The 16,384-nt window shown below is 35.5% G+C and overlaps 2 protein-coding genes and 1 non-coding gene across 4 annotated transcripts; 2 read left to right on the top strand and 1 right to left on the bottom strand.

The window, feature by feature from the left end:
• Positions 1–398: 398 nt before the first annotated feature.
• On the top strand, positions 399–4,934 carry LOC101251966 (ubiquitin receptor RAD23b). Of its 2 annotated transcripts, none has more exons than XM_026030165.2 (12): positions 399–603; positions 2,470–2,631; positions 2,790–2,828; positions 2,976–3,028; positions 3,100–3,144; positions 3,258–3,435; positions 3,527–3,661; positions 3,740–3,805; positions 4,004–4,051; positions 4,137–4,246; positions 4,513–4,591; positions 4,676–4,934. In XM_026030165.2, the coding sequence occupies exons 1-12, from the start codon at positions 538–540 to the stop codon at positions 4,790–4,792; spliced, it is 1,098 nt and encodes a 365-aa protein (XP_025885950.1). In that variant the 5' UTR covers positions 399–537; the 3' UTR covers positions 4,793–4,934. The 2 variants fall into 2 exon arrangements, with proteins under 2 accessions (XP_025885950.1, XP_019068681.1); XM_019213136.3 differs by having other exon boundaries at positions 411–603; positions 2,973–3,028.
• A 594-nt stretch (positions 4,935–5,528) lies between these two features.
• LOC101252268 (uncharacterized) lies at positions 5,529–10,820 on the bottom strand. The gene is made up of 7 exons (XM_010320390.3): positions 10,514–10,820; positions 10,041–10,271; positions 8,618–8,857; positions 8,378–8,489; positions 8,103–8,277; positions 6,489–6,729; positions 5,529–6,009 (listed from the first exon to the last, which is right to left on the bottom strand). The coding sequence occupies exons 2-7, from the start codon at positions 10,222–10,224 to the stop codon at positions 5,720–5,722; spliced, it is 1,242 nt and encodes a 413-aa protein (XP_010318692.1). The 5' UTR covers positions 10,225–10,271; positions 10,514–10,820; the 3' UTR covers positions 5,529–5,719.
• Positions 10,821–12,666: 1,846 nt separating this feature from the next.
• LOC101252570 (uncharacterized) lies at positions 12,667–15,065 on the top strand. The gene is made up of 3 exons (XR_011220236.1): positions 12,667–12,912; positions 14,393–14,577; positions 14,679–15,065. It is a non-coding gene; the product is annotated as an uncharacterized protein (transcript).
• The last annotated feature ends 1,319 nt before the right edge of the window (positions 15,066–16,384 follow it).

Raw genomic sequence — 16,384 nt, 5'->3', positions numbered from 1 at the left:
CCAATCTCTAGACAAATACATATATATAATTATCTAACTTATATACATATATAATTTACCACTCTCCCACTCTTCGCCCCCTAACTCTCTCAGTCTTGCTTGCCTCACTTCCTTATAATATTATATTACGAATTATAATTATCAAATTATAGCTATTGACAATAATTAGGCTATTTTTGAGTGTCTATGTGAAAGTTTTCCTTGTTTTTATCACGTGGACAATTACGTAAGGAGCCCAACCATAGTATACTAATAGAATTGGTTCACGAAACAATTTGGCCCATATTCACCTCGTAAATGGGCTCATTGGTGGCCCGATCAGTGAGTTAACTTTCTGTTCAGGTAAGTTTATGAATTGTTCACGTGAAAGCCACGCGCTGTATATATTTGTTTGGCAAGTGCAAAATTTCTCGATTTCTTAAATTCCAAAAACTTGAAAAGCAAAGGAGTAAGAGCCGATCCAGCATTGGGAGTTTCTAGGGTTTGTTTTTCTTCTTTTTGTTGTAAAGCTATCTTTTTTACTCCTAATTCGCAGGGATGAAGCTCACTGTAAAGACTCTCAAGGGAAGTCACTTTGAAATTAGGGTTCAGCCATCTGATACGGTTAGTTAGTTTTTTTTTTTTTTTGCGTTCTTTCTATTATATATGATTTTGCAGTCGTTTTTCCTTTTTGTGTGTGTTTATGTACATAATTACAACATTGATGAACAAAAAAGAACAACTTTTGTTATTGCGTGCGTCTTTCACAATTTTGTCTTGGTTTAACACTTGCTACATTGGTTGTTTGATTGGAGCTGTTGATGGTGTTGTGGATGTTGTGGTTGTGCCTTATCTGATGCCTGTAATTATGACAAGTTCGTGAGAATTTTATAGAATCCTGGTTGTTTAGATGTCATATGTCACCCTTTTATTTTAAATTTTTATATCACTAGGTTAATTAAAGCTCATTGTCTTGTAGAAGGTACTAAGTTTGTCTTTATGTTTGGATTTTGAATCAAATTTGCCCGTTAAATAATAATTTGCACAGTAATTGTCGTATTTGTCGTATATATAAGTGGTTCAGTTTTAGTTTATATTAACTTTTTCCGTCTTAGACTAACGCAAAACCATTCGTGTGCCCCAGCCCCTAAACTTAAAAAGAAACTATTCACGTGCCCCAGCCCCAAACAATCTATCTTCTAGCCAAGGGCGTATCTAAAGGGGTGAGGGTTTTCACTCGAACCCCCTTGGCAAAATATTACACCTTTTTATATAAGGTAATATTTTATTTCTATGCATACATATATATAGATTTTGAATCCCCTGAATACGAGACTAGGGTTTGGTTCAGTGGTTTAGGGGTTCAAAATCACCTTGAGGTTTCTAGTTCAAATCTCAAACGCTACATTTTTTCCGAACCCTTGTAGTGAAAATCCTATATAAACCATTGCTTCTAGCAGTGGAGTGGTATGGTTTTCCGGCGGAAGGAATGGTAGATTTAACCATGCCATTGCTTCTAGTAGTGGCCAGTGGGATTGTTTTTTCGGGCAGAAGGGATGGTGGATGGATGGAATGATAACTTGGGATTCATTAAGGGCAAAATGGGTGACGGAAGTGGCCGTATCTTAGGAATTTTTGTTTTGGTGATACCTCATAAATTTTTCACCTTCCTCTCGTTATCTGTCTCTATCAATACGTTTTACCAGATCTGAATCATTTGGATTTGGGTTCTGTTTTCTAGATTCAAAGTTTTATTATACTTCACTGCTTATTAGGATACTGGAGGAGGAGCAAATTAATTTCAGCTGTAGAAGAGTATAGAAGACGTAGCATGACCACACGTGATTACTTGGTGTTCTTGGTTCATTTGTGACAAATAAGCAACCATCTTCCAATACTGAGAACTAACAGAGCTACGAGAACTCAATACCCATGATTTCATTCATTTAGTGATGTCAGGAATCCAAAAAAAGAAGAAAAAATGTCAGGAATAGTAAGACGACTCCAACTCCTCGAATGGTTCATGTTGTTTCTTTGCAGCAATAAAAAGAAGTTAACCTGATGAATTGGAGAAACTGTGACTAACTTTTTTGCTTATTGAAATCTGTAAATATTCCCTTTCTCGTGGCTAGTACTCCTGACCGGTTTCTTTCTTGTTTTAAAAGATTGGGAGCGAGACATATGAGCCAAATATGTCCTCTCCACTAGTCTTAGACAGAAAAGGTTACAAATGACTTGAATGTGTTGTATACTTGGAGGACTATCAATGCTCCACAAATATATAAGTGACTATTTTGATTCAAAGCCTAAACTTGGGGCCAATTTTTATATCGTTTGTATAACTTCAGAATGCATCATATTTATGGAAATCTGACAAGTCTAGTTTCCAGATCTCAGATCATTTAATTGCTTTGAGCTATAAATGTTGGGGCCTACTCCTAATAGGTCAGCCATTTCTATGTTATGTAATGGGATATCTTGTGATTGTAGATTATGGCAGTCAAGAAGAACATTGAAGATGTACAAGGAAAAGATAATTACCCATGTGGGCAGCAGTTGCTGATTCACAATGGTAAAGTGCTGAAAGATGAAAGTACATTGTTGGAAAACAATGTCTCTGAGGATGGTTTTCTTGTTGTCATGCTTAGCAAGGTATGTCTATAGATCTGAAGATTCCCTTTACTTGTAAGTTTTCGGCGTATAACTTTGCACTTTTGTTGCTTCTAATTGATTGATTTTTAAATCCTCAAATCTGTAACTCCAACAGGATGTGTTTCTTGATCTTATATCTATCTATGTGTTCTTTGCAGAGCAAAACTGCTAGCTCAAGTGGGACAACTTCTGCTCAGGTACTGTGGTCAAATTAACGGTCTGGTTGTCTTGTTTCTGAGAATTACCATCTTAATTTTTTTTTTCTGGTTTCTGATAATTACCATATTAATTCTTTTGTTCGTCTGGTTTCTGATAATTACCTGCTGGATTCTTTCTTTCAGCAGCCAGCAACTGCCGCAAATCCTACTACAACACCTGAAGTGATTCCGCCATCACAGTGAGTTGCAACTTTCACTATCTACTATTGCTTATGCTGGATCTGCCCCTGATGATGTAAATGATGTGTAGGGCCCCAAAAGATGTTGTGTCAGCTTCGGATGCTGCGGCTGCTAGGTAAAAAACTATGCCTGTATATTATAAATCTGTTGCATTTTGTTTGTCTTAGTTTGACTCAGCACAAAGTTTAAGAAAATAAAGAAATTAATGCATCTTTTACATTGCTGCAGTCTTCCAGCTGATGATTATAGTCAAGCTGCATCAAATTTAGTTGCTGGCAATAATCTCGAGCAAACTATACAACAACTTATGGATATGGGTGGTGGCAGCTGGGACAAAGAGACAGTTACTCGTGCACTTCGAGCTGCTTATAACAATCCTGAAAGAGCTGTTGATTACTTATATTCAGTATGTTCTGGGTCTACTTCACTTTAAAAGGTGGAAGGGATGCACAAATTTGTTTGTCTTTTGTGCTTTGACAGGGGCTTTTTTTTTACAGGGAATTCCTGAAACGGCAGAAGTTTCTGTACCGGTAGCCCGGGGTGGAGTTAATTCTGCTGCTGTGCCTACTGCTGCGCCTATTGCACCTTCTTCTGGCGCACCTAATTCTGCTCCTTTAAATTTGTTTCCTCAGGTCTTCTACAGCTTCCCTTAGTAATAGTATTTTGTGCTTTTTCTCTTTATATGGTTATCTAAGTTAGAGCCATTACAGGAGAATGTTGCTGGTGGTGGCGGTGCTGGTCTTGGATCCCTTGATTTTCTCAGGAACAACCAACAGGTGGGTTATGATCATTATATTTTCGTTTTCGCTTTTGTCTTTGGTTCTAGCTTTTCGACTCCTGATTTGAATTAATGAGATTACCTCTCGACTCTTTCATTATTCCAATTCTTAAGTTTATTCTGGATATTTCTCTGTCTAAGTTGCTCTACACCCGTAATCCTCTGCAACTCATGGTTCTTTTGTTATTTGTTTCAGTTCCAAGCTTTACGTTCCATGGTTCAAGCTAACCCACAAATTTTACAGGTAATTACTGTTCTTCACTATTTTCTTTGCTTTGTTTCTTGTGTTTTTCGCTGTCTGAATATACAAATTGTGTGTTCTATTGTAGCCTATGCTTCAGGAACTAGGAAAGCAAAATCCTCAACTTTTAAGATCTATACAAGAGCATGATCAAGAGTTTCTTCAATTAATCAATGAACCTGTGGATGGTTCTGATGGGTTAGTTGCTTACTGTGTGCTATTCGCCGAGCTAGAGTTAGAAGCATCATTTTTATATATTTTCATGATCCTCCTAGTGTTTCTTCTCTCCAGACTGAAACATATTTTATTTTCAATTATATTGTGGTCAAGTATAAAAGGATTTTATCATCTTGCAGTCCTAAATCATGTTTGTATTTAAAATGTTAGGGAATAGCTTTGAGATTTAAGATACAAATCTGCTACATATGAATTATTTTAAGTCGTTTCAATTTCATATGTTTTAGGGACATGTTTGATCAGGCTGAGCAAGAGATTCCTCACACAGTTAGTGTGACTCCAGAAGAACAGGAGGTGATTGAGCGGGTATGAGACATCAACTTTAGTAACCCCTAGTATCTCATAGACATTTTGTAATGTTCATTGACTAATTTGTTTGCTCATTTGCAGCTGGAAGCAATGGGTTTTGATAGAGCTCTTGTCATTGAAGCTTTTTTGGCTTGTGATCGCAATGAGGAACTGGCTGCCAATTATCTGTTGGAGCATGCAGGAGATTATGAAGATTAAGTGGGAAAACATGGTAGCAATATTCTTTGGTACACAAACAGTTCTTGAACCGTTTTTAGTACTTGAGATTGTTTGTAAAGGAGGTTTTACTTAAAATTATTGGATCCAATTGATCTTCCCAATTGGGAAGCTTAATTTGTTAGCTTTTCTTCTTCTATTATACAATCTGCTCGTAGGATCAAAATATCATGTTTTTAGACGCAACTCCTGCATTTCTATGCAACTTTGATGAACTTCGTCAGCCCCTCCTTATAAATATATATTAGGACTTGGGACTTGCTTTGAAGTTCGTCTTTGATTAAACAACCCATGCAATCTTTGGTCATCATTAAAATGGCCGTCTGATATTCAGTATGTTGCAAGAACGTTTGCTTCTCACGTTGTTTAATTATGTACGTTATTATCAAAAGCTTCAATGTGAGTGTGAAATTTATTACACAATTAAGAATTTACAAAGAAAATGAATTATCATATTTCTTAAATAAGAGTAATGCATGTTTATAAAAGTATTATGCTGTTTATTTTCAGCTAATATTTTGTTTCATTTATTTATTTTTGAAAAATCATGGAATTTACTCGTCGTGGATGGTTGATCTGAAACGGCATTTCATGATGTATAGGATGTTCTGCCATGCACCTCCATATGACCTCTGGTATGAAGAGAATTATTCTATATTTCTTGGATAGGTAACATATATAAATTTCTCTAATAAATGATTAAAGAAAACCTACTACATTTATAAAAGCAAGCCCATATTTATTACCACACAACAAGCATCTGAAATATACAGTTGAATAAAATCACTGTTGCATTGCCTTGCACATTATCCACATGACAGAGAAAAGGAACATCGAAATCCTTTCAAACATTGTCCAAACTTACTTATCATATTAGTAGTAACTGTAACATTCATTTCCTTAGATTACTCAGAACTCTCTGTCCGGGAACAGAATTGGAGCAACCTGAGACCAGATGAACAAAGCTGCAGTTGCCCACCCAGTCACGATCCTGACCCAGACAGATGGCCACCCAACGTCCACTAATTTTCCACTCTCCCCCACAGAGGTTGACCAACCCGTAAGAAGCATTGCCGAGTACATACTAGCGAGAGAAAAGATAAGGTGGAAGAAAGAATAGGAGTATGAGACTGGCTTAGATCTCTCTTTTTCTTCCTCCTCATCAACCTTGTCCAACGGTAGCAAGGGCTTCCCTGAGCCTTAAACAGAAGAAACAGTTCTTCAGAAATAATTATCTCCCAGATCTATTGACACCAACTGCTAAACTAGTCAAATAGGTTAGAGTAACTTTCAAAGACTAATATGAACTTACTTTACTAACACAACTAAGACTAGAACAAGTATAAGCCACCAGATAACACAAGCACATTAAAACGGATACTGAAAGGTAAAATTAGAGTACAATAGAAGTTCTATTAAACTATCAACTCAGTCCAGCTCTACTCAATTCTATTAAACTATCAACGCACTCTAGCTCTATCAGTTCTATTAAACTATCAAACACAGTCCAGCTCTATCAAATGACAGCAAATTTATTGATCATATAAAGACTCGGGACTCAATCAGGTATCTTAAGGACAAAATTTGAGGAACATAACATACACAGTTACGACCAGTGAGAATGGAAGAGCAGTAACATCTTAATACATTATAGCCCTCTGAGATAGTGGTGACTAACCTGCACGTGGTGAGCTTGGAGGAGAAAGCAGAGTCGTAGAAGAGCCAGCGCGAACAGCAGAGTAGACAACAGATAGAACTGTTGTTAGCAACCCTAATGCAAGTGTGCCACTGGAAACAGCCTTGGAGTGCTTATGTAGACCGTTGCACTCATAATCCCTAGGTTCACTTGCAAGTGCACTGTAGCAGAGGTATGTGCAGTACAGGGATAAAACTGATGCAGGTAAAATACTTCCACCTACCTACATTTGGAAAATTTGATCTCTGAGAAAAGGAAAAAGATCCAGAATATGGAAGTCATTATTCTGACATAAAAAATGGCAGTAATTTTCAAAGTGAGACAGATATTTCATTTCCAACAGCTGGACATTCAGAGGCAACTGGTAAGCTTAAATACCTCAAAATAAATAGATCATGAGCACAGATTGTCATAACCTATCCTTCTCTTTCAGTAGAATTGCTGACAGTGTGTGTGTGAATGATTACAGTCGAAAAGATTTTCTTTTCTCATGCATTAAATAATTGCAAAAGGTTGCACTGCACCTCTAGAAGGAACCTTTTAATATCAAACCAAACTAATTACAACCTTAAGGAGGAGTTTATTTAATTTATTGGGGTGGCGAGTTGGGTGGAAGGAGACTTAATAACAGAGATGGTTCTATAGGAGCTGCCTTGAAAGGTTGAATCGTCTCAACACACAGATTCAGAAATATCCCCAGCTGTGAGTCATTCAAGACGTATTGACGAGAAGTAGCTCCAACTCTGATCATCGTACTCCCCACTCTCCAAAGGAATTGTGTTGCATCTATCTACTTGGTCCTGCTGTTACCTAGATCATCTTGACTTGTTAAAGACGTTATGGTTCCATTAATGATTACTGCTTAAGGATTATGAAGGACCAAGTTGAGGAAAAACCCAATATGCTAGTTAGCAGCTAAATGTCTAGGTTTAAGCAATTCCACTTAGACGATAATTCTTCAATAATAAAGTGGTTTCCTTGCAAAACAATGTCACATGAACATGAGGTCATGGAGGAAAATATACTGTTGAATTTTCTCATGTTTGATTAGTCAAAGATGCTTTGAAAAATATTGTCTCTAGAAAACAATTTCCTTAAAAAAGACTTTCCTATTGACAAGTTCTATAAGTGATATTCCAAGTTCATTGTCTCCTCTCCACCAGCCAAATCATAATCCCATCCCATCCCAAATGAGATCTTAAAAGAAACACATGAGGCACCACTTTATTTGAAATTTAGCATCCCTTATCATTGAAACTAGCAAGAAACATTTCCTCAAGATTGAAAGAAAGCACTAAAAAAATCATGAGTACTTGAAGAATGGATAAAGAAAATGCTAACATGTACAGAGATATGCAGCATATGTTAAAAGCAAAGCTTTCTAGCTTCCATGGTAGCTCAACTACCAACACTTACTGATCTGCTTTGTCTAATAAAGCCACATTTGTAATCACCACAAATAGAGGTATCAAATGAGAAAAGCAAATGAATGTATATGAAGGTGGCATGTTTGCCAGCAAAATTTAGGGCCAACAAAAGTTTTAAGAATAAGGAATTATTGTGCAACAATAAAGGAAATAAAAATACGAAACCCACCGATGGATGCAATGTAACAACAGCAAAGCCAAAGATCAATATAAGTGTCATCACTATAAAGAAAGTGTTAAGCCCACAGTCCTGTCCAGATGGAGTGAAAAAGTGGAAGAGCAGTCCGTTGAATGCAAAGGTAGCCACATAACATACAAGTGAAACGACAAGCAATGCCACATACCTAAAACAACAAAGCCAACCAAGAGTAGGAAGAGAGATTAGCGTGAGGAGGATAGCGAGAACAGAAACAATAACTATGCAATACATATGACAAAACTAACCAGAACTGCTCATCGTATCCAACCCATTTGTCATTCCAACTGTGCACAAAGTCCAACAAGAGCACAACTTGCACAAGGAGAAATAGTCCAGAACCAAACTTGGAAATTGTCTCTGTATTCACAAATTAATACTCAGCCTCAGGTGCAGATCCACATGTATGGGAAATAAATTTTGAAACTTCTCCCAATATTTTAACACATCAATTACAAAAGGACCCTGAGAAAAATAGCTCATCTTACCATAGAAGCTGATGATTCCATTTGGAAGGAAAAACATGAATATTACCATAAGGCACCAGCAAATGATTTTCATCATCCAACCACCATGGTGCATACTGTCACGTGGGTCTTTCTGGTTCTTTACACCAATCATTAAGATTGCTAGAATAGTGAAAAATAGAAAGTTCCCCAAGCTAACCCGAAGCACAGCATCTGTTTCAAACCACTCTCTGTTTGGTGTTGTGTGAAAGCTATTAATCCCTGCAATATAACCAATGAGTAAAGATTCTTGGAAGATTAGACAAGCCACTAAGAGTAAAACTACAGTATCATCCAGCCTATAACAAAATCAAGGTTGTGGACTTAAGGCGCCAAATAAGCTCATAATCCCATCTCAACAAGTTAACTGGGGTTGGAAGGGACAATAGAGAATGAGAGACACACAGACACACAAAAAAAATTATTTCAACCTAAATACTTGGGTAAAGCCAACATTCCTTGCTCTTCCATGCTGCTTTCATCAACTTCAGAGAAGCAATTCTAGATTTGATTTGTTTTTTAATCGTGTTGCACATGAGCTATAGTGCCATACCTTCCTTATCTATTTCGGAAATAATTTCAAGGCTCAGGCTAAGTGCTCAATTCTAAGTCTTCTCTAAAATTACCACTGGAAGGTCTTCCAATGATCAGACATTACCACACAAAGAACAGCTTGCCAAAGCTTCACTAAAGCTACAATGGCATACCCAGTGACGACCAGTGCGGTGTGGGGAGAGTGGACACTCGCAGTCTTACCCCTACCCTGTGCAAGTAGAGAAGTTGTTGATAGAAAAATATTCACTATAGCTAAGCAACTAATTGAAGACTCACAACCTCAACTCCAGAAAGAAAGCCATCAAGCCAAAAGAGTTTCTGGCCATTTTCATAGACTAGATATGTAATTTCCTTTTCCCTTCATTTATTTTCAAAAGAAAAGAGCTTCACGATAGGCTAACTGATGCAAAGCGAAGTACCAAAGTCAGTATCAAGAGTGAAGATGTGGGCTATCTTGGATATGGAAACTTTAAATCAATAACAAAGAGCTTAAAATGTCACGAAAGAGTCATCAAAAAAGGCTTTTCAAGTCCACAACATGCTCAAACAGATTTATGAGGGAAATGGTGACGATCAAGGAGGTCATCAAGGGCTTTGGACCATTCTTCCAACTATTATGAACTTGGAGTACTTAAAGGAAATCATGGAAGGAAGACTTCAAGACCAGTAAAATGCTCGAGCGACTATTTTTTATGCTGTTGTCATTCAAATAATTTGATACGAGTATAAATAGCTTTTAAGTCTTTCACATTAGGGTTAGCAAGTTTTGGATGTTGAGTACTCTTTTCTGAGCTAAAGGACATGCCTTTTATCTCATTTTATCATAATTAAAAAATATTAAAAATCTTACATGGTATTTTCTCCATTAGAGGGGCAGCAACCTCCCTAAGAATCCATGAGACGATAAGTGACAAAGCAAAAAGACCACAATAGGCAATCCTGGCAGAACGTCGGCTGATCCCAGACACTACCGTACGGCAAGCATCACAAGCGCACGCCGCACAGCATGACGCAAGACAAGAAGCCGCCCACATCTTCACCAAATTCTAGCTTCTCTCCAACAATTGTACTATATCAAACCCTGAAAATTCCAAAATTATACCTTAAATCATCCTTTATCCTAAAATTTCAATCGATCAATAAACTAATTGAACCACAATTCATGTAGTGATAATTAATATAGCAACATGTAAAATTAACCAGGGAGATCATCTTTCTAGTAAACCCTAAGTAAAAGCAAGAAGAAAAGCGGCAAAGGAACTACTAATCAATAAGCAATTTGTGATTAGCCATATGGAAGAGAAAGTTCATCGGACGGTTTACCTAGTTACGCCGGAGAACGGAGACGACGATGGTCGCGATTCGAAAAACGAGTAATACGGGAACTTTCTACGCTCTTCTGTACACCAATACGAAAAGAGAAAAAAGAAAAGAACAACGACGATGCGCCTTGTTGTGTTGGATGACGAATGTTCCTGCGGTGGGGGTGGGGTCCACACGTGTTAAGTGCACAATTCACAAATAACCAAATGTAATTATTCAGATATCAATTTTTAAGACGGATAATTAATTTATCTCAGTGAATTTGGAATACATAGTGTTTTATGCAGGGGTAATATGTAATATTTTAGGGTGAGCATTATGTACGAATAATATTAGAGAAGTAAATTTCATTAGACGGAGGATTGGCGATTCGGAACGGGTGTAGCTATCGAGTGCGTTTTGTTACTTTTTGTCACGGCTCAAGTTTTGTGTGACAGATTCAATTCAAAAGGAGTTAAAAATGATCGATATGGTCATTCGTGTGGATAACCATCTTAAAGATAAAAAAAGAAAAGGAAAAAAAAAATAAAAAATCTATGAATTAATAACCAAAATATTGAAATTATAGGCAATAAAGGATTAAAATTCTCATCTCCCAATTGACTTAAACGATCTAAATTCAACATTACGAAGAATAGTCAAATGAAATCAAAAATCACAAAGGGATAACATTTTAATTAATTAAACCCAAGAAGTTAACTAGCAATCGCAAGAGTTCATCTTAATTACTCAGTAAGAAGATAATATAATTTGCGAGTCAATATTCAACATAGTCTAAGTCTTTCAAAATTAAAAAGAAAAACCTAATATTTATACCAAGGAAATAAAAAAGACATTTTTGACGTTATCTTTAATAAGATAGGAGCCTTGTTTCATTCTTGAGGGATACAGGTCACTCATGTTAGTGTTGTCCATACTGCCTGCCTATGTTAGCACAAACCAACCGAATCATCTCGAATTATAAGCAATATTAAACTCATTAAATTTAATTATGAATTCACTTTTATAGCTATGCTCATTGCTGCATTTACGAACTAAAGATAACTTATAGTCTACGATACAATTGTTTTTTTGTTTTAAAAAAAAATTATTGTATTTGAACCTATAACGCAGCCTATATTTTCATTATTCATTGGGTCGTTCAATAATCATATTTGATAAGAATGTTAATTGGGTATCAACCTTTGACATTTTTGACATGTCATGGCTATTTTCTCAACGTTTGGTCAATTAGATATTAGCTAGGCTAAAATTATGCCTGCAAATATGCATACATCGCTGTCAACTTCATTTACGTAGTAAACATAAACTGAGACAAGTTTCTGGTATACCATTATTTTTCTGCAAATATGGGGAACAACAATAAGTTTATGCTGTTAAATGTGTGTACTATAATAGACTATCTTACATGGTTTTGCAACAAGTCACTCTTTACTATATTAGACAAAATAATTATACCTACACAAAATAAATTAGTTTTTCAGAAATTTGAAGATTTAAATTTATTGATAAATTTAAACCGAATTAATCATGCATGAATATATGTTTACACACGATGCCAAATAGATAGAGTAGTTCTCTACTTGTAATATTATTTGCTTATAAATAATGTATTTTAAATTGTTGCTTTAGCTTTGACAAGAATTCAAGATCAAAATTGATGATAAATGGCACTAAAGTAATAATCCCTTTTAACATAGTTTGATGATTTTTCTGATGTATATTTTTATTAAACTTAAAATACATTTAAAATGGAACAGATAAAATAAAATGTGAATATTATCAATGCTCATTGAACTCTATATTTGTTATAGATCTAGAAGGTCTTAGATGGTCAATCAAATTATAAATATCGAAAAAGTCAAATTATTTTCTTAAAATTGAAATTAATAAGAAAGAAAATTAATTTACATTATTTTTAAAACGATAAATATCTTAAATATAACACATTAATAAAATGAATATTTAATATTATTTTAAAATATTAATAAACTTATATAAAACAACATAATAAATATTTTGAGATCGAAAAAATATAATGTGTACTAATTATACATGGAGCGCACCACGGGACTAGTATGGTCAAACGAAGATCCGACCCTTGGATCATCCCAAGCGTCAAAATAGAATACAAAATAGTCCAACAACAAATTACGTTCCACCAAAAAAATCCCCAAACTGATTACAATTATAAAGTGCCCTTCTCTCCTACGCGAAAATCGCATTTTCTTCTCTCTCTCTCATCTCATGCTCTTTACATCCAGAAAGTGCGTGTCCTCTCCCTCTTGTCGCCGGCACCTCTCCTCTCATTGAGGGAGCTCAACTCTTACATTGCCGGCGATTGACGCGAATTTGCTCCGATCGATTCGACGGCTGCTGTCCTTCATTTTTCTTCTATTGTAAGTATCGTCCTTATCGTATTTAGATCTCTCGCATCTGTATGTGTTTCTGTGAATCTGCATTGATGTATGTGTCTGCCTGTTTGTATGAGCAGCTGGATGTTTTTTCAGATCTGATGTGCCTTGGTTGTTTTAATTTTCTTTTTGAGCTCTTTGTTAATTTGATTATTTGCTTAGTAGTTTATTAGCAATTTCGAGAACATCTGATTTTAGGTTTTGAGTTGTTCGATTGACTAGCGCGATTATAAGTATAGTCTTATTAATTAAGATCCGTGTGATTATAGTGATTCTGTGGAATTAAGATTATAGGATACACGGAAACCTTTGTCCTGTGTTTGTAGATTTATAAGTGAACTCCTAATGAGACTGTTCGCTGTTGATGAGTAAGGAAGATATGAAGATGATCTGCCTAAGAGTAATCGCTTCACAGATTGAACAAGCAAAGTGGTAAATTGCATAGATATTTGAAGTCAGGATACATTACATACATTGCATTTTAGCTTTAGCTGCAGGTCCTGTCAACTCTTATGTCTCATAAAACCTACCTGTGAAGTTATTGCTGAAGCACATTCCGTAAGCAAGTTTGAATTTCTGCGATTGTGTTATCAGTCTCAAACTCAGAGAGAGAAGTTGGTTAAAGTTTCTTAAAAGGGAGTGATTGATCGTGGCTAGCCTATATGAACAATTGAAAGTCAGTCGTGCATTGACATCTGCTATATCTTTGTTTTTATTTTTATGGGTGATATTGAATAAATTTACAAATTTTCAGCTACTGCAGTGTTATTTTATTTTTGGCCTAACACATTCTTATATTTTATGTTGATCAGTCTGATGATGTTTCTTCATTTGATGTTTATTTTGACATTTCATTATCTCTTTCTTGCTTCAGATGGTAGGTGGTACATGGAACCACACTTGTTAGAATAGATATTGAACCAAGTGAAAATGTAATATACAAATGAATCTCACATAGAACATGTTAATGTTAAGAATGATCAAAAGCTAGTAGAGCAAATAATGATCTTTTATCCTGATTTCTGTCTTCCTTCCTATTTTTCACTCCATGTACATGAAATTAGCACATGTAAGCAGCTTTGGTGTAAGAATGATGAAAGACATCAGCATGCCTCATTTCAGCCCTTCTATCATTTACTTTATTTCCACCATCGCCATTTCTGTAGTTTGTTTGTCATCAATTATTCATTCTGTTTAAGTTATTATATTACAGCTCATCTGTATTATCTGCATATGTTGGGGTTGCTTGAGATGAACCCGACCAGGCCAGTTGTATAATTGCACCTCCTATGTATGTTGTTTTCCCCTACGTTCGTCCCCCGTTCTTTCTTTTCTTTCCCTCATGTTGTTACTTTGGATGAGGGTCATTGTATATATATTTTTCACTTGTGTTTGCAAGTCGGTGAAAACTTCTGCACGAATTATGCTTTTGACACTCATGATATTTATCATGTCGAACTGATAGGTGCAGGAATCGTGACCAGCTGCCAAAGATTAACTGTTTAAGGTTATGGCTCTTGACAGCATAATAACTTCTCCTCATAGGAGGTCACAGACACAAACAGCATTTTCATCTACTGATCCAAAGAAGAATCAATACTCTCGAAGCAATGAGCTTGGGAGCTGTTCAACAGTACTTCAGCGCCACCGGTTCCTTCTAATTGCACTTGGCCTCCTAGCTTTTCTCTGCACTATCTATCTTTACTTTGCAGTCACTCTCGGGGCTGGTGACTCCTGTTCTGACTTGACAGGGACTCAAAAAGCAGCATGCTATGTGGAGCACGGGAAAGCACACATGGACAAAGGAAAACTCAAGTTCTTTTAGCAAATTGATGGCTGCTGGCTAATATTTTAGTATATGATATTTCTTTTTCTTCTGAGAGGCAGGATGTCCTATCCAAAGTGTTTACTTAGGTTCTTTGGGTCTATTGGGTGGTCATTAGTTTGATTGTATTCTTAAAAGATGTATAATTTGGTTTTGGGGAAGTGTTTTGACATCCGTAAATAGGTCTATCTATTGGGATGAACTCAACTGAGGGATGTTGGTGAGGCTCGGGTGGCTGTTACAATGTGATTATGAATGTATGTTAAAAGATGACATTATTAGGTGCAAATGAAAAAAGAAATAGTAGATAAAATATCACTTCTCGAGATATCACTCCATCCTTTGCATGTGAGTTGGGCTTATATAAGTACTTGCAACGACTTTTTCGTTAGGTCAAAAGTCGTTTGTAATATAACGTGTTATGCCTTTTTGTCTTTGTCAGAACGTCATAATCCGCGGTTCACCCACTCTTACATGTGACTAGTGTGTTGGATTTTCTAGGGGAGGTTGGGACTATGAAGTTGACTCTTATGCTGTTTGCTATAAAAGTCTTTTAGGACTTTCTGCATAGGATATACTGAGAAGTCCATAATAATGCATATATTTCTTAGTAAGTTTCTCTTGTTTTGATTCAACAAGCAATAAAAGACTCCTCCTGGACACCTTTGGGACGTGCATTACCTTGGAAAATTCCTTAGCATAAAACTGGTAATGTATCTTGATGGCTATCAAGGCTAAGTTAAATTGGGCCAACAACTACCTACCCTTATTAAGTAACTAACTATTTCTAATTTTACTTGGCGGGTCTCCTACTTAACATGCAAAGTGCACGATACTCTGTAAATACGTCGCCATTTCTGTTAGTGTCTGCTGTTAAATTTTTTTGACATTGTACATGAAATTTCATGTAGTCAAAGGTGTGGCCGTGTGGCCATAGTGGTTTCTAATTTTTTTAAAAGAAGCAACCATCTTATCCTAAAGTTACAATCATCAACTTAAAAGAACAAATATAAGTATTTAATTCACTAAAAACGAATAAGGATTGAGTTAAACTTTTTGAGAGTGAGTAGAAACCAATAGTCAAATATTGTAGTTTAAATAAAAATCAAACTTAAATGACTTTTAAATCAAAAAATAAAAAGTTGGGAGCTTTTGATTTTTTAACCTTTTAAAATTATTTTAAATTATATTTAACTTTATCAAACACTCTCAAAAGCTAAAAATAACTTACGAAAAAGAGTGTGATATACCCTCAACTTTGTCATTTAGAACTGATATATCTCTTGTTATGAAATTAGCTCATATATACCCTAATTATAAACAAATGACTCACATATACCCTTTTCCTCTAACGGAAATTAAAAAAATAATAATTTTAATCTAACTTTTTATCATTTTTTTATAAAAGATATAATCCCATATAAGTAAATTTAATCCTCGCCAAACATATTTTTGTTGACCTTTTTTTGTTTCAATGACTAATTTAAAATTATTATTTAGATAATCAAATTTATTTATGTTTTACTAATATTCTTGTAAAACTTATTGTAGATGACCAAATTTTTTTCTTCGAATACAAAAATCAAATAAGGAATGTATGAAAAAAATAAAATAAAAATAAGAAACTCAAAT

The sequence above is a fragment of the Solanum lycopersicum genome, chromosome 3 (genome assembly GCF_036512215.1).
Source record: "Solanum lycopersicum chromosome 3, SLM_r2.1".
NCBI lineage: Eukaryota > Viridiplantae > Streptophyta > Magnoliopsida > Solanales > Solanaceae > Solanum > Solanum lycopersicum.
The sequence above is the reverse complement of the archived record's forward strand: the minus strand, read 5'-3'. Positions and strand labels throughout refer to the sequence as shown.

Excerpts from the sequence above, each read along its gene's own strand:
- LOC101251966 (XM_019213136.3), top strand. The coding sequence starts at position 538 with ATGAAGCTCACTGTAAAGACTCTCAAGGGAAGTCACTTTGAAATTAGG. Across the intron at positions 2,632-2,789 it reads TTGTTGTCATGCTTAGCAAG|AGCAAAACTGCTAGCTCAAG; the intron begins GTATGTCTATAG and ends TGTTCTTTGCAG. Across the intron at positions 3,806-4,003 it reads TTCTCAGGAACAACCAACAG|TTCCAAGCTTTACGTTCCAT; the intron begins GTGGGTTATGAT and ends TATTTGTTTCAG.
- LOC101252268 (XM_010320390.3), bottom strand. The coding sequence starts at position 10,224 with ATGTGGGCGGCTTCTTGTCTTGCGTCATGCTGTGCGGCGTGCGCTTGT. Across the intron at positions 8,858-10,040 it reads TCTAATGGAGAAAATACCAT|GGATTAATAGCTTTCACACA; the intron begins GTAAGATTTTTA and ends GTTATATTGCAG. Across the intron at positions 8,278-8,377 it reads GGATACGATGAGCAGTTCTG|GTATGTGGCATTGCTTGTCG; the intron begins GTTAGTTTTGTC and ends TTGTTGTTTTAG.